Source organism: Eublepharis macularius, chromosome 1, assembly GCF_028583425.1.
Source record: "Eublepharis macularius isolate TG4126 chromosome 1, MPM_Emac_v1.0, whole genome shotgun sequence".
In the NCBI taxonomy this organism is placed as follows: Eukaryota; Metazoa; Chordata; class Lepidosauria; order Squamata; family Eublepharidae; genus Eublepharis; species Eublepharis macularius.
In genome coordinates, this window is record NC_072790.1 from 134,977,768 (window position 1) to 134,993,256 (window position 15,489).

Consider the following 15,489-nt stretch of genomic DNA (forward strand, 5'->3'; position numbering starts at 1 on the left):
AACATGGTAGTCTGAGAGTTTTGAACACTTAAAACTGGGAATCAAGTTTTCCACTTCTACAAGAAAGTCCAACTTGTAATGAAAACATTTCAAACCCTCTTTATCCCTCTAGTGTTCTACTCTTACTGAGTTTCATTAGGCTTGTCCAGTCTACATAAAGGAACACCACAGGAAATTCTGCTTTCCAGAGAAAAAAGCTGGATAAACAGTGTAAATTCACATTGTGTATGAGCTTCTCAAACCTGAGCACTACCTCTCTATCACAATAAAAATAACTTTTTAAAAACAAAGAATAAAGCCCCCTTGGGAGTAGCCTACATAAAAGGAAAGAGATGTCAAGCAATAGGGGAAATGGCGATACAATTTTTCTGCCTGTTTGAACTACCTTTCTCTAAGCTTACTCTGAACTTTTTGGAGTACTGATGGGGGTAAAGCCTGCCTTTTTCCTGACTTAGTCAGGATCTCTCAGTATCTGAATATATGAACAATTCAGTACAACAACCGGATGGCATGGTTGTTGCTGAGAATACAAACCTTCAGCTGCCTCTGAACACGCTCGTTCTTTTCAGCTTCAGTAATACGCTTTTCTTCATTGCGATCATCTAATATGCCTTCACTTGAAAACTCTGCGCTGTAGCCAGATGACTCTGTTCCTTCATCTTGAAGATTATCATGGACATGATAGTTCACTGGCTCATACACTGGTGGAGGGGGAGGAGGGGGAGCAGTCATCACCAAGTGTAGCTCCTCTTTTGTTTTTATGAGATCTTCCTGGGCTTCTTTAGCCTGCAGAAGTGGAATCAGGAAACAAATTCCTACAGTGTACTATAATATATGAATGTACCTGTGCTTCCAACTAGACATGGGCACAAACAGCATTACAAACAGAAAAAAACCATGAACAGCCTAATCTGCTGTTCTCGAACAAGCTGTTCGTGAGGCCCCATCCTAAACAAACAGGTGGTTGTTGCAAGCCTCCGCAGCCCTTTGTCAAGCCAGACAGTCTGGCACCTGCAATCAATCCCCCTGGCAACCGGAGGCAGGGAGGGACTGAACTCTGTCTGAACTCCTTTAACCCTTCAAAGTACTTCCAGCAGAGAGTCCCGTTTTTGCCACTGTGAAGAGAAAATGACAGCCAATGGGGAAACCCATGGATCATGCCTTTCCCAGGGTGCAATCTCTCTGAAACTTGGGGTTTTTTCAGAGGACAGTGAGGACTATGTCCCCTGCAAATTTGGCGGGTATTGGACATTGGGAAGGTCACGTTTGTAACCCCTCAAACTAGCTGCCAGCAGACACTGCTGTTTTTTCCAGGACAGGGGTCTTTAAACTATCAGCTGGCAGGGGGGAATCCAGGTAAGTGGGTTTGACGGGAGGGGGGGCTAGGTGGGGGTGGGGTTTGGGGGTGGTTCTGGCCCCCACGAACATGTCCGGGGACAGTTCATGTTCGTCCATGTATGGCACCAAATGACGAACAGGGTGTTCGGAATTTTTTTCCCATTTGTGCCCATGTCTACTTCCAACACACAGGAGACAGAATGCTAGAAGCAGTATTTTTGCTAAAGAAAAGCCTTGTATTCTACAAGGAATTTGTTTTTAATGTTTGAGGTGCCAATTACACCAGCATAAGTCTGTTTAGCCCAATTTCAAATATTTAGCTTCTTACGAATAACTATGCATGTACACACTAGGTGGCAGAAAGCAAACAGCAGCCCCATCCACATTACAGTCTAATGTCATCACAGCAGACTGCAGTAGTAGTTTGTCTACAGTGACAATGTGTAGCTCCATTCACCACTCTGGTTATGTGTAGGCCCACAGTGGCAAAAACTACTATTCTTCAGGACTTTGTGATCCATGGATGCATTGTGATGGCCACAGGTTGCTAAACCTCTGGAACACAATCCTAAAAAAAACCCCTTGATTCTAACCCTGTGCTGCCATTCATCCACTTCATTCTCTTTGCGTTTTCTTGCTTCTTCCAGAAGTGCAATCTTGGCTGTATATTCCGCAAGTTCTGTAGCCTGTTTGACCGGGTGAAAGGGGGAGGGAGGAGTCTTATTAGCACTTTTGATTTTCTCTCTTATTCTCAGTCATAAAATATATAAATACAATTTCTTGAAATCCCCTATGGGTTATGTTCTCATTCCCCATTTAAGTTTATTCAGGTTGTATCAGCTTCCCATAATTATACCATAAGGCTGGCATTCCTGCCCCATAATGCACCTCTGAGGCATAGCCATTTCCCAGAATTATCTCCCAGATCATTTCATTCCTTTATTTACAGTCACTTGACCAATCATATAACATGGTTATATCTCACAGATCTCTTCATGTCATACCAGCTGCTCCTGGCTCTTCATCTGGTCAGCAGCTTGTCTCTCTAGTTCTTCCTTGGCTTGCAGAGCAGCCAAGCGCTCATTCTCTAGGCGTTCAGATTCCTCCTGTGCCCTTTTCCTTTCCTCCTCAAGCAGCAGGGCTTTTTGGATTTGGTCAGACAGCTCTGCAAAGAAGGAAATCACACACACAAACTTTTGTCTTGTTTTTTTGGAGGGAGGGAGGGGTGTAAAATACCAGTCTTAAAAATATTAAAATTAAGTGTCTTCTATGTGTAGAATGTGACAAGGAAGGGAGAAAGCATTGCCTTAGTGTTTTCTAAGCTCACTTGTCATTGCTCTTCAAAATTAAATAGTTACATTTGTATATTATATTTAATTATATTTATAGTTTCCCTCCAAAAGCTTAATGCAGTCCCCACACCTAAAAAAATCAATAAATAATTAAGTCATCCTTCAATACTAAGACTCAGAAAAAAACAACATTCTACTAAAGCCTCTTTTAATAGTAATAATGCCTTTTCTAGTACTGTATAGCAGAAAAGTTGTTGATTCTAAAGCATTAAAATGGTAAAGCTTTAAGGGAGGAGAGTGGCTCATCAAAATTAGATGTGAAGCAAATAAAACTGCACCATATCAAATGTTGTCCTGCTGTGGAAAACAGAACACAGTGTAGCTTAGCCACACTGAAATTTCCAGACAGGCAAGAAATTCTCACAGGAGGCAGGTATCTTCCAACTGTGCAGCAACGACGTCAAATATTGGCTTTTCAACTGCAGTTTCTCTATGCTTATGCAAGCCATTTAATCCATGTATAATGTCTGTGGCCATGGTAGAGTTTGGGGGTACATTAATTTGATTAATAAAATCCGTCTGCTAGGTAGGCAAGTTAATGGAAAACAAAAGCTGTTTTATGGAATTGTTTGGCTCATTCTGCTTGAAGTATTAATAGTAGCAGCAGCAGCAAATGTCATTTGCATTTTGCAGAAAAGACTTGGATCATAACCATGCCGTAGATTAAGAAGATGGTGCTACAAAAACCTTACCACATGCTGACAGTGCTCAAAAGGAATGTCTCCCTGTATTCATATTTCTATGCAGACACACTTCTGACAGGACAGTCCAGAAAAGTTAAAATAGTACTTTTTAAAGAGTTATAAACACATTGCTAGGCTAGATGTCTAAGCATAACAGAGTAAACAAGGATGGAAATGTTATACTTGAGCTCAGGTGCATGAGTCCAAGTTGTACCTTTTTCTGCTTTCTGTGTCTTCTGTTCATATTCTTGCAGTCTCACTATTAGCTCTTCTTTTTCCCTTAACATCTGCTCTTTTTCTTTCTCAATAGTCTCTCTCTTCTTCTTCTCATTTTCTAATTGTTGCCTTTTAGGATGTAACATTTTAAAAACAAAGTTATATACTTATTTATTCCACTTAAAACCATGAGTGGGCCGGGGAGTGGAGAAGATAAGGTTCTGGAGCAGTAGTGATTTTCTGGTACCCAGCTGTTACTGTAGTAGAAGGATGTTTGAATCATGGAAGCTAAATATGCCTTTAAATTGGCAATACTGGATATAGTGATGGCGGCTGCATTTCTAATGATTGAGGAAACCAGAAACAATTAAGCATCTTCAGCTTTAATATTATGTAACCTAGAAGAAATTACTAAAAAATGTACTAATCAAACAACTACAGCAACTGTAGATCTGACTTCCCTTAATATCTAGCATACCTAGCGATGTAAAGCTGTTGAAATAAGACATGCCGTACTGTTCATGGCAACCTGGTGGTCAGTCATATGCAGCGATTCATATATACAATCCCTGGTTATACACCGTAACAGTGATAGCATTTCTTACAAGATTTTCTAAAGCACTTGGCTATGCCTGTTCTGAGACAGAAGATAATGGATCTGACAGATCACTGTTGAGATTCCATACAATTGCTATGCCAGATCTTCACTGCTCAATGTCACAGAGCAAAACAAAATAGACGAAAAGGCATCCGAGTCATCTTAATTTATAACTTTGTTTTGATGGTGTTCTACCTTACATCAGCAATTCCTTTCTATTCTAATGCGCATTACTCCAATGCACATTACTCATACACTTCTCTCCATTCAAGTGAGCCATTTCCCTCCTCTCCCCCTCACCTTTCCAGCTGTTTCTGGTGCTTCTCTTCACGGGCCTGGGCTTTCATCTGCTGGACCTCAATGGTGTCTGGTTTCCTACGACGCATGTACAACTCATGGTTTCCCATGCACAACTGCAGGATCCTCTTGTTAATTCGAAGACGAGGAGCATAAAAGACAAAATCCTTGGGGGAAAAAAATGCAAACTGATCAAAACTCAGATACACACAGGCTTCCCATAAACTCTCATAATCGACCAATTTTTGTAAACATCGCTCAGTTATTTGTAAGTGAAAATCCAACTAATAACATGTTACGAATAACTTATATGTTTAATTATAAATACCTTTGTGTTCAACATATAAATTGTGTTAATATCTAAATCTGATCCTTCTGCAACTGCTGGAACACTACTCCTTTTAATGTGTAACTTGAAATGATCAAGGAGGACAGAGCGTGTGTTAAAAGCACAGAAGGCAACTGAAGCTTTAAGAAATTTGTCAGTCATTTTACAAAGAACCAAGCACTAGGAATATATGAGATGGTCTGGACATAACACAAACATGAGTGAGCCTGAGGAATCATACTTTCCTCCCTCCCCTTGCATACAGCCTTCTAATGAGTTGTTTCTCATTTCATGGCACCATTACATGCAGTTTCCCTTCAGATCAGGACTCCAGACCAGGATTAAACCACTCCCTGGAGTCTGGTTTCAAAGGAAATCCCAACCTGCAGTTTAGTGGGCTGGACACAATGACAAATCAGGGTTTGCCACAAAAGTAGAGATAACTAACTGGCAACACATGAGGGGAGAGGGGAATATATGAGCCTAAGGATCTCCCAGGCTCATTCACATAGCAGAAAATCATGGTTTGCCATTAGGTGTGAAGCATGCCGGGGTATGTGAGACGGGCACAAACACAGTGAATGATTGTGATGGTACTGTGAAAAGGAAACAATGAGAATGGACAGTTCCATAACCCTAGTTTGTCAATAGTATTCCAATCAATATTTAAACTAAGTGCCAATGGACAGATGACTTTCCCCCCTTTCAAGTCATGTGTTACACCACCAACCTTTAAAAGGGAAATATGTTCTTAAAGAGCAGTATTGCTTTAAGTACTTTATCCATCAATGCAAGAGAAGGAAACAAAAAATTCACTCCTCCCAGGTACTTGTAGACTACCCATTCAAAAGTAGATTATCTAGAAATACTATTTCAACTATTGATTATACCAGCTATTCTCAAACTTTAGCAATTCAAGTTCTCCTATTTTGATTTTCATTCCTCCCTTACTCCTTTGCATGCCCATGCTACACACCAGTGCACACAGTGACCCATGTACTCCCTGTGGAGGCTTCTGTCCCCTCGCTTTCTCAAAACAATATAGAAAGATCCTGATCAGGTACACTTTAAAAGCAAGTTTAAGAAAAAAATCAGTGACTGTACACAACCTATGAAGTCAGGTCTTAGAGGGCAACTGATTCTATAGGGCTACAAGTAAAAAGGCCCTGATCCATGTTAACCAATCTCCCCCCCTTGATTGGAAGGGGCTTTTTGTAACCAAGAGACACAAAGATTTTGTTAAGATTTTGCCTGTTCCTTTTCTGCAATGGGCAGCAGTCTGCAAACTGACTGAGCTGTGTTCCTAGATATAAAGGGAAACGAGTGTATTTCTGAGACAGGTGCTTTTTATGCAGGTAATGGAAGACAGAATGGACTTCTAAAGCCAATAAACTGCCATAAAATATTATTTTAAAGATGGACAAGAAATGAAAACTCTGGCTTCCTTCAAATTTCTGGAGCCACTTTTCTGGAAGTTGGTTACAATGCAGAGCCCTGAAAACATACAAGTTGCTATCCTATAGAGCTGCCAACAGCAAGACAAACCTGTTTTTGTACACAACGCCAAATTAGTATTTTAAAGCAATTTTAAAAAGGAGACATGCATAAATGATCTCCACAAACTGTCTGTTAGGCAAGTTCCTGTTTTTTAAATGTGCATTCCACCTTGCACGGGACTAGGAGTGGGGGAGCTCTACTCAAGATTCACAAGTATTTTTGTATGCAATGTAACTTGTAATAACAATGGAGCAAGATCTGAGTCCAGTAGCAGCTTAAAGGCTAACAAGATTTCCAGGGTATAAGCTATCAAGAGTCAAATTTCCCTTTGTCAGGTACAAAGATTTCAAAGGATTTTTCCTATTGATTAGTACAGCTTATGCATACAAGGTGTTGTCAGAATTTGTTGGTGGGTCGGAACCAGGCCTTTTCTGGCTCATGTTAGAAATAGGGAGCCAGCTACAGTTTGAAAGAAAAAAAAAAGGGAAGAAAGAAAGAAATCTTCCGAAGACTCTCCCTCCCTCACTGCAGAATTAAGTCGCAGTTCCTGGGAAGGTCTCACCCCTGCACAGGAAACAGATAAGACCATAAAAGTTAATTGTTTGAGACCTCTTCTAGGGTCCTCTGGCCTTCTACATATAAATCACCAAAAGGGTAAACAACAAACAGCTTATCTTTAGGAAAACAAGGTGTCTAAAATCCTCAGCCAGTGAAGTGTGAACATTCATGTGTAATTTACAATGTAGTCAAATACATATCAAAGATGCAGTCTATCACAGAGGTAAAGGATGTGTAGACTTGTGTTTACATGAAGGACTTTCGACGGAACTGTCTTTCAAGAACAAAGACAATGCGATTGATTAAGATATTAATGAAGCAAGTCTTTGATATTTCCCTATAAAAGAGGGATGGAACAAGAACTCGGGACCCCTCACTTGCCAACACGCAAAGGCCAGATTGAGCTTGTGGTTGTGCAACGGAGTGGTCCCAGAGCTCTGGAATGGGAGGGGGAGGGAAGGTTGTTTTTCTGTAGTCATCTTGTAATATTATTGTATCTTGCATGCTAAGGTATTCTGTATCTATCTCTATAGTGCTCTCGCGGCCAGTGAGCTGGGCCCATATCTGGTGCCTTGCTCAACTGTTTTCTTGTTTGTTTTACCTTTATAAATAAAAACTTCCAGTCTTGCTTAAGACCTTCTTGCTGCTGGCCCATTATTCTTAGCAGAGACATCAGTTTAGTACTAGGGAAAGATCAAGGGAGGTTGCACTCTTTACATGCCTGTGGTAAGAGGCAAAACCCAAGCAGCAAACCGACAGCAACTAATGGACTAGTCCCTGGTTGCAGAGAGACCATTTCCACAACACAAGGAGTAAGGGAACATGCTGGACTTCACTGGTTCATAGTCCAACAGATGTCTTCTTATGGGAATAAAGACTATTTAAAGTACTGTCTAGCTGAGGGAGATACTAAGTATGGCTTGGTGGGACAGGAAGCTACGCTAACCAGCCCTGCCTCCAATCCATGTCAGCTAGCTATACCCCAGTTCCTATACCTCCCAAGTGCTCTTCCACAGCACCCCCGTCCTCGCATATACAGATCACTGTTAGCAGCAGTTAGAACAAGGTATGTGCATCCATCCACTTGCCTGGTGACATTTTTTAAATGTAAGGTCTGCAGCAGTCATCAGAGAGGTTTCACATATACAAGGAACAGCATCAGTGATCAACAGCAATTGACAAACAAATTATTTCTAGCAGCTGGCCTATGGGATAAGTTATTTAGACATCATGGGGGAAATCTTTCTCCTGCAAATATGGAAAATAATAAACTGAATTCTTGCTACAAAATGATAATGCAGTACTGCTTTTGGATTTTTGTAACAGTATTTTTAAGGTACTTAGGAGACTACAAGACAGACGGACTCACATATGTGAAGAAATAAGAGTTTGCTTATAACGAAACAATATTCCATTTCATCCCACCATTTCCTTTGCAGACATTTCAGTAAAAATATTCTCAATGGCCTGGCTTGTGTACAGAAGTAAGTTCTCCTTTGCAAGGGCTAAGATAAACATAATTCAGTACAGAGTTTTAGTAATGAAGATATTAAACATTCCTTCACAATGTCAGCAGCGATACTTACAGGTGCTTTCTTGTCAATAGGTTTTATAACAAACTTCTTATCATTGAAAGAGATATTCCTAATCTCACTCCAGGGGAAGCCAATCTTCGGGGTCAATCTGGAAAAAGAATTATTACAATTGTTTAAATTCCAAATAGACATGACTAGTAAATGAAATCTTGATTATATAACACCAAAAGTGCCATCTCTCTACAGCATCAAGTTATTGTTTGAGTTGCTCCTGGGTGTACAGTCATAAAAGGTTACTTTTTCCATTTCCTAGAAGACAAAGGCTTAGGTGACAGAAATCTAAACTAGGCAAGTGGCTCAGTGGTTGAGTACTTGTTTAGCATGTAGAATTCCAGGTTCAGTCCTTGAAGAACTACTAGCTGTGAGGCTAGACAAATGACTGCACTCCGACCAAGTTTACAACTTACCTTTGTAGATACTGTTAGCCTTCTAAAGTGTTTTTACATGTCCAATTCAACTCAATGGTTTTCTATTATGCATTCCAGAAATTATTAATCTCATTTTTAATATACACAGAAAGATTGTTCATGTCAATCATCCATATAACAAATCTTACATAGAGAACAATTTGAATCAGGCTGACTCAGAATCCTACTCAGGTTTATTCAATGGGCAATACTCTCAGGAAAGTGTTTTTAGGATTGCACAGCGTTTACAAACTGAAGGACCTTGGTGAAAAGCCAGACCTAAGAGTTTTACCTTAAATACATTTTAATGAGAACTTACTGTAGCTGGCAGGTATGTTGTTCTTCCTTTTGAAGACCCAGTGGTCCCCCATCACTTAATCATTGGGATGCTTTTGTAGGAAGTATAAAGACTATTTAACAAGGGCATCTAGCCACAGTAAGTATTCAGGCATATCACAAATGACTTATACACTGGACAGGGTTATCACTTGTCTCCTTTTCCTATTTATTCTATGTACAGAACCTCTGCTTATTAAAGTCAGAAGACTGAATTACTTAAAAGCATGGAAGTAAGAGGCAGGAAATATAAAATTGATTTGTTAGCCAATGACAAACACTAACATTATATAATACAGGTGCCTTTATGCCCTCACTGATTAAAATACTTCGGAAAAAATTTAATTTTTTTTTAAATCTAAAAATCAGTGGATTGGGATTAATATTAGGGTTAAAAAGGTTTCTATAGATAAATTCACCTGTTAAATGCCTGGGACACTGATGAATATAATGTAGACAAAAACACAGGTTCTTAACTTCTGTAAATGTTTAATTTGAAAACCAGACATCTGAAATGGTCTAAATTACAGCAAGCATGGACACGTAAACTATCACATATGAAGATAAATATACTTCCTAAGATCATTTTCTCTGATGAATATCCCACTAGCTAGAAATAATTTAGGAGTGAATGGCAGGAAATATTTTTTTATTTTTTAATTGCACAGAAAGTTGTCTAGATTAATCTTCCTGCTTTATGAGGAATGAAGTTCCTGAATTTCTTTAGGAATTATGAAGCCTGCTAGTTTAATGAATCAGATAAATATGGAAGTAAATTGGCCATCCCTTTAAAAACTCCACTTTAGTATCAGAATAGAAAGAACATTAAGACTATTGGCAGAACAGACAAGAAAAGTAGGCTAAAGATTGAGGAAAGGAAATTCCTTCATCTATATAGTACTGGATTAAAACCAGCGGGTTGGATCCCATAGATCTATTCTGCTAATGGAATGGAAACTCTCTTTGTGTTTGAAGATGCTGCTGTGATATTTAACCTACTATTCTTAAAAACCAACGGTTTCTGCAAATCTGAAAGGAAACTGCTTTAAAATATTGCATGAATAATCTTTTACACTACACTATCTTGAATAGATTGTTAAGTATCCTGAAAATCACTGTCGGCATCGTGGAGGCAGATGTTTTTCATATCTCTTGGAAACGTAATAGAAACTATATTTGAGCAGTTGGTTTCAAGGCAAGCTAAATAGATTACTAGACCGGAGATACCAATTGAAAACATTCAAATTATAAATTATTTGGAAAATCTTGTTGAAAAGACAGATATGGAAATCATGATAAAGCTTCTAACAGAAGCTGTTAACTCAGTATTTATGTATTTTTTGAAAGAATATTGGCCTATTTCAGAATGGATCTATTGAATTAGGGACATGACCCTCTCTAATATGACTTATTAATGGTCAAATTAGCAAATAACAAATTTACTGAAAGACAGTCTATCTTGTCACATTTGGAGCAACCAATTATCTGATGACACCAGATCCTATGCCCCATTTTCAAGTGTTTCATATCATACGGTTTATGTCTTGCATAAAAATAGGTAGCATGGAGCAGGTTAGTGGGTACTAAACCGCCCAGATATTGTTGATGTTAATTATTAATGATAATATTACACTTCGGTGGCATGTCAATACATCTTGAAAATGCATCTATATTATTGTTTGGCTACTCTATCAATAATACTAATTTGTTGGACTTGGTTACACTATTTAGATACTATTTTTTCTTCTTAATATCATTTTTACTAATCTTTACTGAACTTTCTATCCTGTGTTTACTTTTATATGTTATTTATGATGCGCATGTATTAAGTATAAGTACACTTGTACCTAATGACCAAACTACCTTGATCTTTTCAGCTTTAAAAAAAAGAAAGTGGCCAAAATCAAAAATAATATTTACCTTTACGTATTCCACGTACTCAAATAAGTTTCAAAGTAATCATTGGCTTATATATGTTTAATTTGAAAGTACAATATTTTCCAGGGAGGGGGGAAGGAGAGAAATCAATTTATCCCCATTGCTCTGATATAGAAGAGATAATTTACTAAATTACAACTGTAACACAATTTTAATCTTGCCGTACCTTAAAATACTAGCATAATTACATGTGGGAGGGCAATAATTGGTGTTCATTAAAAAAAAGCAGAGGCACAAATATTTTAATGTTAAACTCTGTGTTACCATAGGTGTGGTTTGCCCTGCTCCCAGTACATTCCAGCTCCAATTCATTTAAGGGACTGGAGACATAACCACATACAGAAGGAAAAAATTCACCAGCCACTTCATGTTAAAAACACACATTAATAATTAAATATACCAGTATTTAGTTTATGGGCACATTTCCCCTGATTTTTCTTGCAAGGCAAAGGTTCCATTCTGCAGGCATTATATGCAGCTTGTAAAACCTGTTTGTGTGACTGTAGCTATACAAAGAGGCTTGTCATTCAAGCAGCTAGAAGCAGTTTCACTCATGCAATACCTAGAATGACACTCCTTGTTTTCTGGGTGATGCTGAACATTACCATCACAGAAATTAATCATTCTTCTTCTGCAGTCTCAACAGGAACCTCAATACAATCTCTATTCAGGACAACTCCAGGAACTAGCCTATCTTCTTTTCAGGTCTTAGAGATCACTTGCACATGCCACTCCTGCTTGTTTGAACTAAGTAGCTTATAGCTTGCATGAGGTACAAACAATAAAAGCCAGGTCAGAATTTGCAAATAACTGTCTGCATATCACGCACCATTCCTTATCTCTCTTCAGTCTCTGATTTTGAGTTTCCTTTTTGATGCTCAGCAAACATTCATGTGTACGAGAACTATTTCTTTTTATATTTTGTTATCATGGCATTTTTGTCTTTTACTGACTCTTAGACCATTCCCTCACCTCTCTGTCATAATCAAGATCTCTCTTAGCTACCTACTAAAAAGATCCACTGCAAATCTATGCACAAAGGTTACAGCCTAATTAGCTCCAGGTTAACACCAACTCTGCCAGCTAGGAGTTAGCCATTAAAATCAATTTAAACTTTTCTCCACAATTAATCATTGCCCTGTACCATCTCTTGGCTCTATAGCTTTCCAGTTCCCCATTTACCTACAATCCCATTTCCCCCTTAATTGTACATTTAGTAAGATACCAGCCAAGGATGATTCAGAGATCATAAATCTTACCTTTGTGTAATGTTTGGCACTGAAGATGGACTTTAGGACCTCTGGAGTTTCTCTTAGACTTATCACTGGCTTGCCTTTGCCAACATACACAGATTCTTTCCTTTGACCCCCACCCTTACAATATAGCTTAAGTCTGCTAGTACATGAGCTCAAGGGCAAAATCTGGTCATTATTTTGGAGATAGGTAAAGGCTTTGGCACACCTCTGTCTGAGAACAACTGTATTCACTGGTTATTTTGAAAGCCAAGGTGAGTTAAACTGATACAACTGCTACAGAAACACCTAGTGAGAGTTCTTTGGCACTAACGCCTGCTCTTTAGACTTACAAAGGAACAATAAAACCACAACTTACTTGTCATCCTTCTCATAAATATTCAGCCCAAGTGCATCTACTCCTAGCCAGAGTTCTGTCCCTTTTTTATTCTTGATTTCAAAATAGTTGATTCCATACATCTCTAAATCCTGGGCAATCTTCAGGTATTCCAGCATGGCATTCTCTCTATTTGACGGAGAAATCATACACAAAAATTTTTACCAAAGGTTCTAAGATGGGCACAAAGGTCAACAGGAAAATTAATGACTCATTGAGATAGTTTGAAGGACCTCACAAAAGTCAGACAGACACTTAATTTTGTAACAAAACTGAAAACATTGCTCTTTGTTAAGCAAAATCTGTTTCCTTGTACTATTCAGATCATCTCAGCAATTTCAGCCATAATCTGCTTGAGCCACATCATATGTATGATACTGGGACATATGCATGTATTAAGCTTGCCTTCAATTCTTTAACAGAGAAGCACAGATTATAAAAGCTCTGACCTGTTCTTCGTTAGTTTACCTTTGAAGGGGTAGGGTGCAGTTATATGGGGAAGATGAAGTTTCTGGCATGTTAAGGGTCCAGGAAAAGATATTTCTTAAAAAAAACCTGAACACAATATAAAGCACTTATATAAAGATAAAGAACATTAAACATTCAAGTATTTCAGTGTCATTACTCACTTGAGCATTCCACCATGCTCAGCATGCCAGACCTGGATCCGTTCTTCCCACTGTTCTCTGGAGAGTTTGTGCTGGTCCATTACTCTAAAGAGAAAAAATTCAATGAGATTTATAATTCTTCTAGGAAACCCCATTAATAATATTTAAGTGACTGTCTTCTCACACTTTGCATAATATAAAAAGCACAACCGCTTTATTAGCTAATGGCAGATTACCTGTAAGAAATTTACCCTTTGCATCAAGGGAGAAAAGTTTGTATCAAGCCGGGTGGGGGAGGGAGTGTGTGTCATATTACTTTTCCAAGATGAACTAAAGCTTTGAAAATGTTTCTACACTGTAGCCCTTCCCACTGACCTTTAGTGCAAGTTGGTGGTGCCTGGAGACACAGTATAAATTCACAGGAACACTGTTGTCTGTACCAATGTATGGCTACATGAATTTTGCATCAAAAACTTGTTGACTCCACAGACTATGAGCGGAACTACAAGTGACAAAAGGCACAGGTTGGACACTTGTCAGCTTCCCTCAAGTTTTGATGGGAAATGTAGGCATCCTAGTCTTGCAGCTTGGCTCTCTGACTGCTGTCCAATGGACTTTTCAACTGTTACTTGTCCAACATTCCGCCAAGCTGCCTACATTTCCCATCAAAACTTGAGGGACGCTGACAAGTGTCCAATCTGTGCCTTTTGTCACTTGTAGTTCCGCTCTGAATCCCCAACTTGGCAAGTGGATCATACTAAGCAATTCTACAAAGTAATCCAGGCTTGCGGAACCCTGGCTATGACAGTTGCACATCTAACTGAAATATCGAGTTTTTATTCAAAGGTGATTAGTTGCAGGAAGTGATGAGAGAACACCAGGATGATTAATTTTTCAAAGAAAGAGTTACAAAGGCCTCTCCAGGGTAAGGGTGATGGACTCAGAAGCTAATTTCTTCTCACCCAAGAATTCCAGAAGTATGGCAGCTATCAGTTCTTGGTAGATGCTAGATGACCAGCCTTTAATTTGTGTAGAACTGGAATGACCTTTTCCCCATGGCATGACTAAATGCGTTTTGACATTAAATTTAAAGTATCAGATTAAAGGTTTCTGTGCCTCATGATTTCAGAAAAATGTCATCAAGGTCAAAAAGAACAACCCCGCATTTTATTAAGGTATCAAACATCATGATTTCTAAAATGCAGTTAATTATGATATTTGAGCAGCTGAATTTGAACTGGTTTAAACTGAAAGAGAATCAACCAACTGAGGAAAACTCTACTGTTAAAAGTAGCATTTCCCAGCAGAAGACAGACATTGTTTGCATAACACAATTAATTATTTTCCACTTTTATTTGCTAGTATTTATTTGCTAGTTAACATGCTAATTGCTGGGCATCCATTAGTGAGGAAATCTCTAGAATATTATGAGAACAGTCCCTTTATTTCATATCTCAAACTGTTCCAAATCACAAAGGAAGAACTACAACATACTTATTAATTCTCTGTTCCAATTATGCTGGTTATATTTGAGGGACACACATGCACACCCAAAACAAAGCAGGTTAATTGTAGTACAGCAACATTTCTAAATTGGTCCTCCGTACTGAGCAAGTTGCAAATCCTGTTTTAATTTTTTCCATTTCATGTCTTGTTATATAGAAAGATCTTGGAATTTGCAGAGGTGCCAGACACCTCCCCTCCAAGTTTTAATAGAAATTCTCACCTTTGGGGGATCAGACGTTCAGAACTGAGGTATCCAGACTTGTGCACTTCTTTATTGTAGTCTCCAAATTTGGCTTGTACAGCATAAGACCCAAGAAGGACAGCAGTTTCGGGTGGGCAATAGATCTCATCACTAAGGATTCCTTCCTTCACCTGCAGGAAAAACAGCTTTTGCGTGATGTCCTGAATCAGCTCTTCAGACACATCCTCAGGGAAGAACTTGGCACGGAATTTGAACTGCAGAGGGTTCTCTTTTCTGACCTCTTGAGCAGAGACCTGATATGAAGAAGCCGAGGAAGAGGGAGAGAGAAGCAACAACACTGTATGGTTGGTTGAACACAGAAGAATTAATTTTACAAAACTATATTTTAAACTTCACAACTT

At 38.7% G+C, this 15,489-nt stretch overlaps 1 protein-coding gene across 2 annotated transcripts in view; it reads right to left on the bottom strand.

Moving 5' to 3' along the window:
- EZR (ezrin) overlaps positions 1 to 15,489 on the bottom strand; it is a 43,603-nt gene that overhangs the window by 1,534 nt on the left and 26,580 nt on the right. Inside the window, exons 5-13 of one of the 2 annotated variants that reach the window (XM_054970038.1) lie at positions 15,107 to 15,381; positions 13,402 to 13,485; positions 12,755 to 12,901; positions 8,454 to 8,550; positions 4,488 to 4,651; positions 3,588 to 3,718; positions 2,343 to 2,503; positions 1,932 to 2,024; positions 535 to 786 (exon numbers count right to left, since the gene is read on the bottom strand). In XM_054970038.1, coding sequence (XP_054826013.1) covers positions 535 to 786; positions 1,932 to 2,024; positions 2,343 to 2,503; positions 3,588 to 3,718; positions 4,488 to 4,651; positions 8,454 to 8,550; positions 12,755 to 12,901; positions 13,402 to 13,485; positions 15,107 to 15,381 — 1,404 coding nt within the window. The remainder of the gene's footprint in view (positions 1 to 534; positions 787 to 1,931; positions 2,025 to 2,342; positions 2,504 to 3,587; positions 3,719 to 4,487; positions 4,652 to 8,453; positions 8,551 to 12,754; positions 12,902 to 13,401; positions 13,486 to 15,106; positions 15,382 to 15,489) is intronic. The other variant, XM_054970045.1, reaches the window with a different exon arrangement.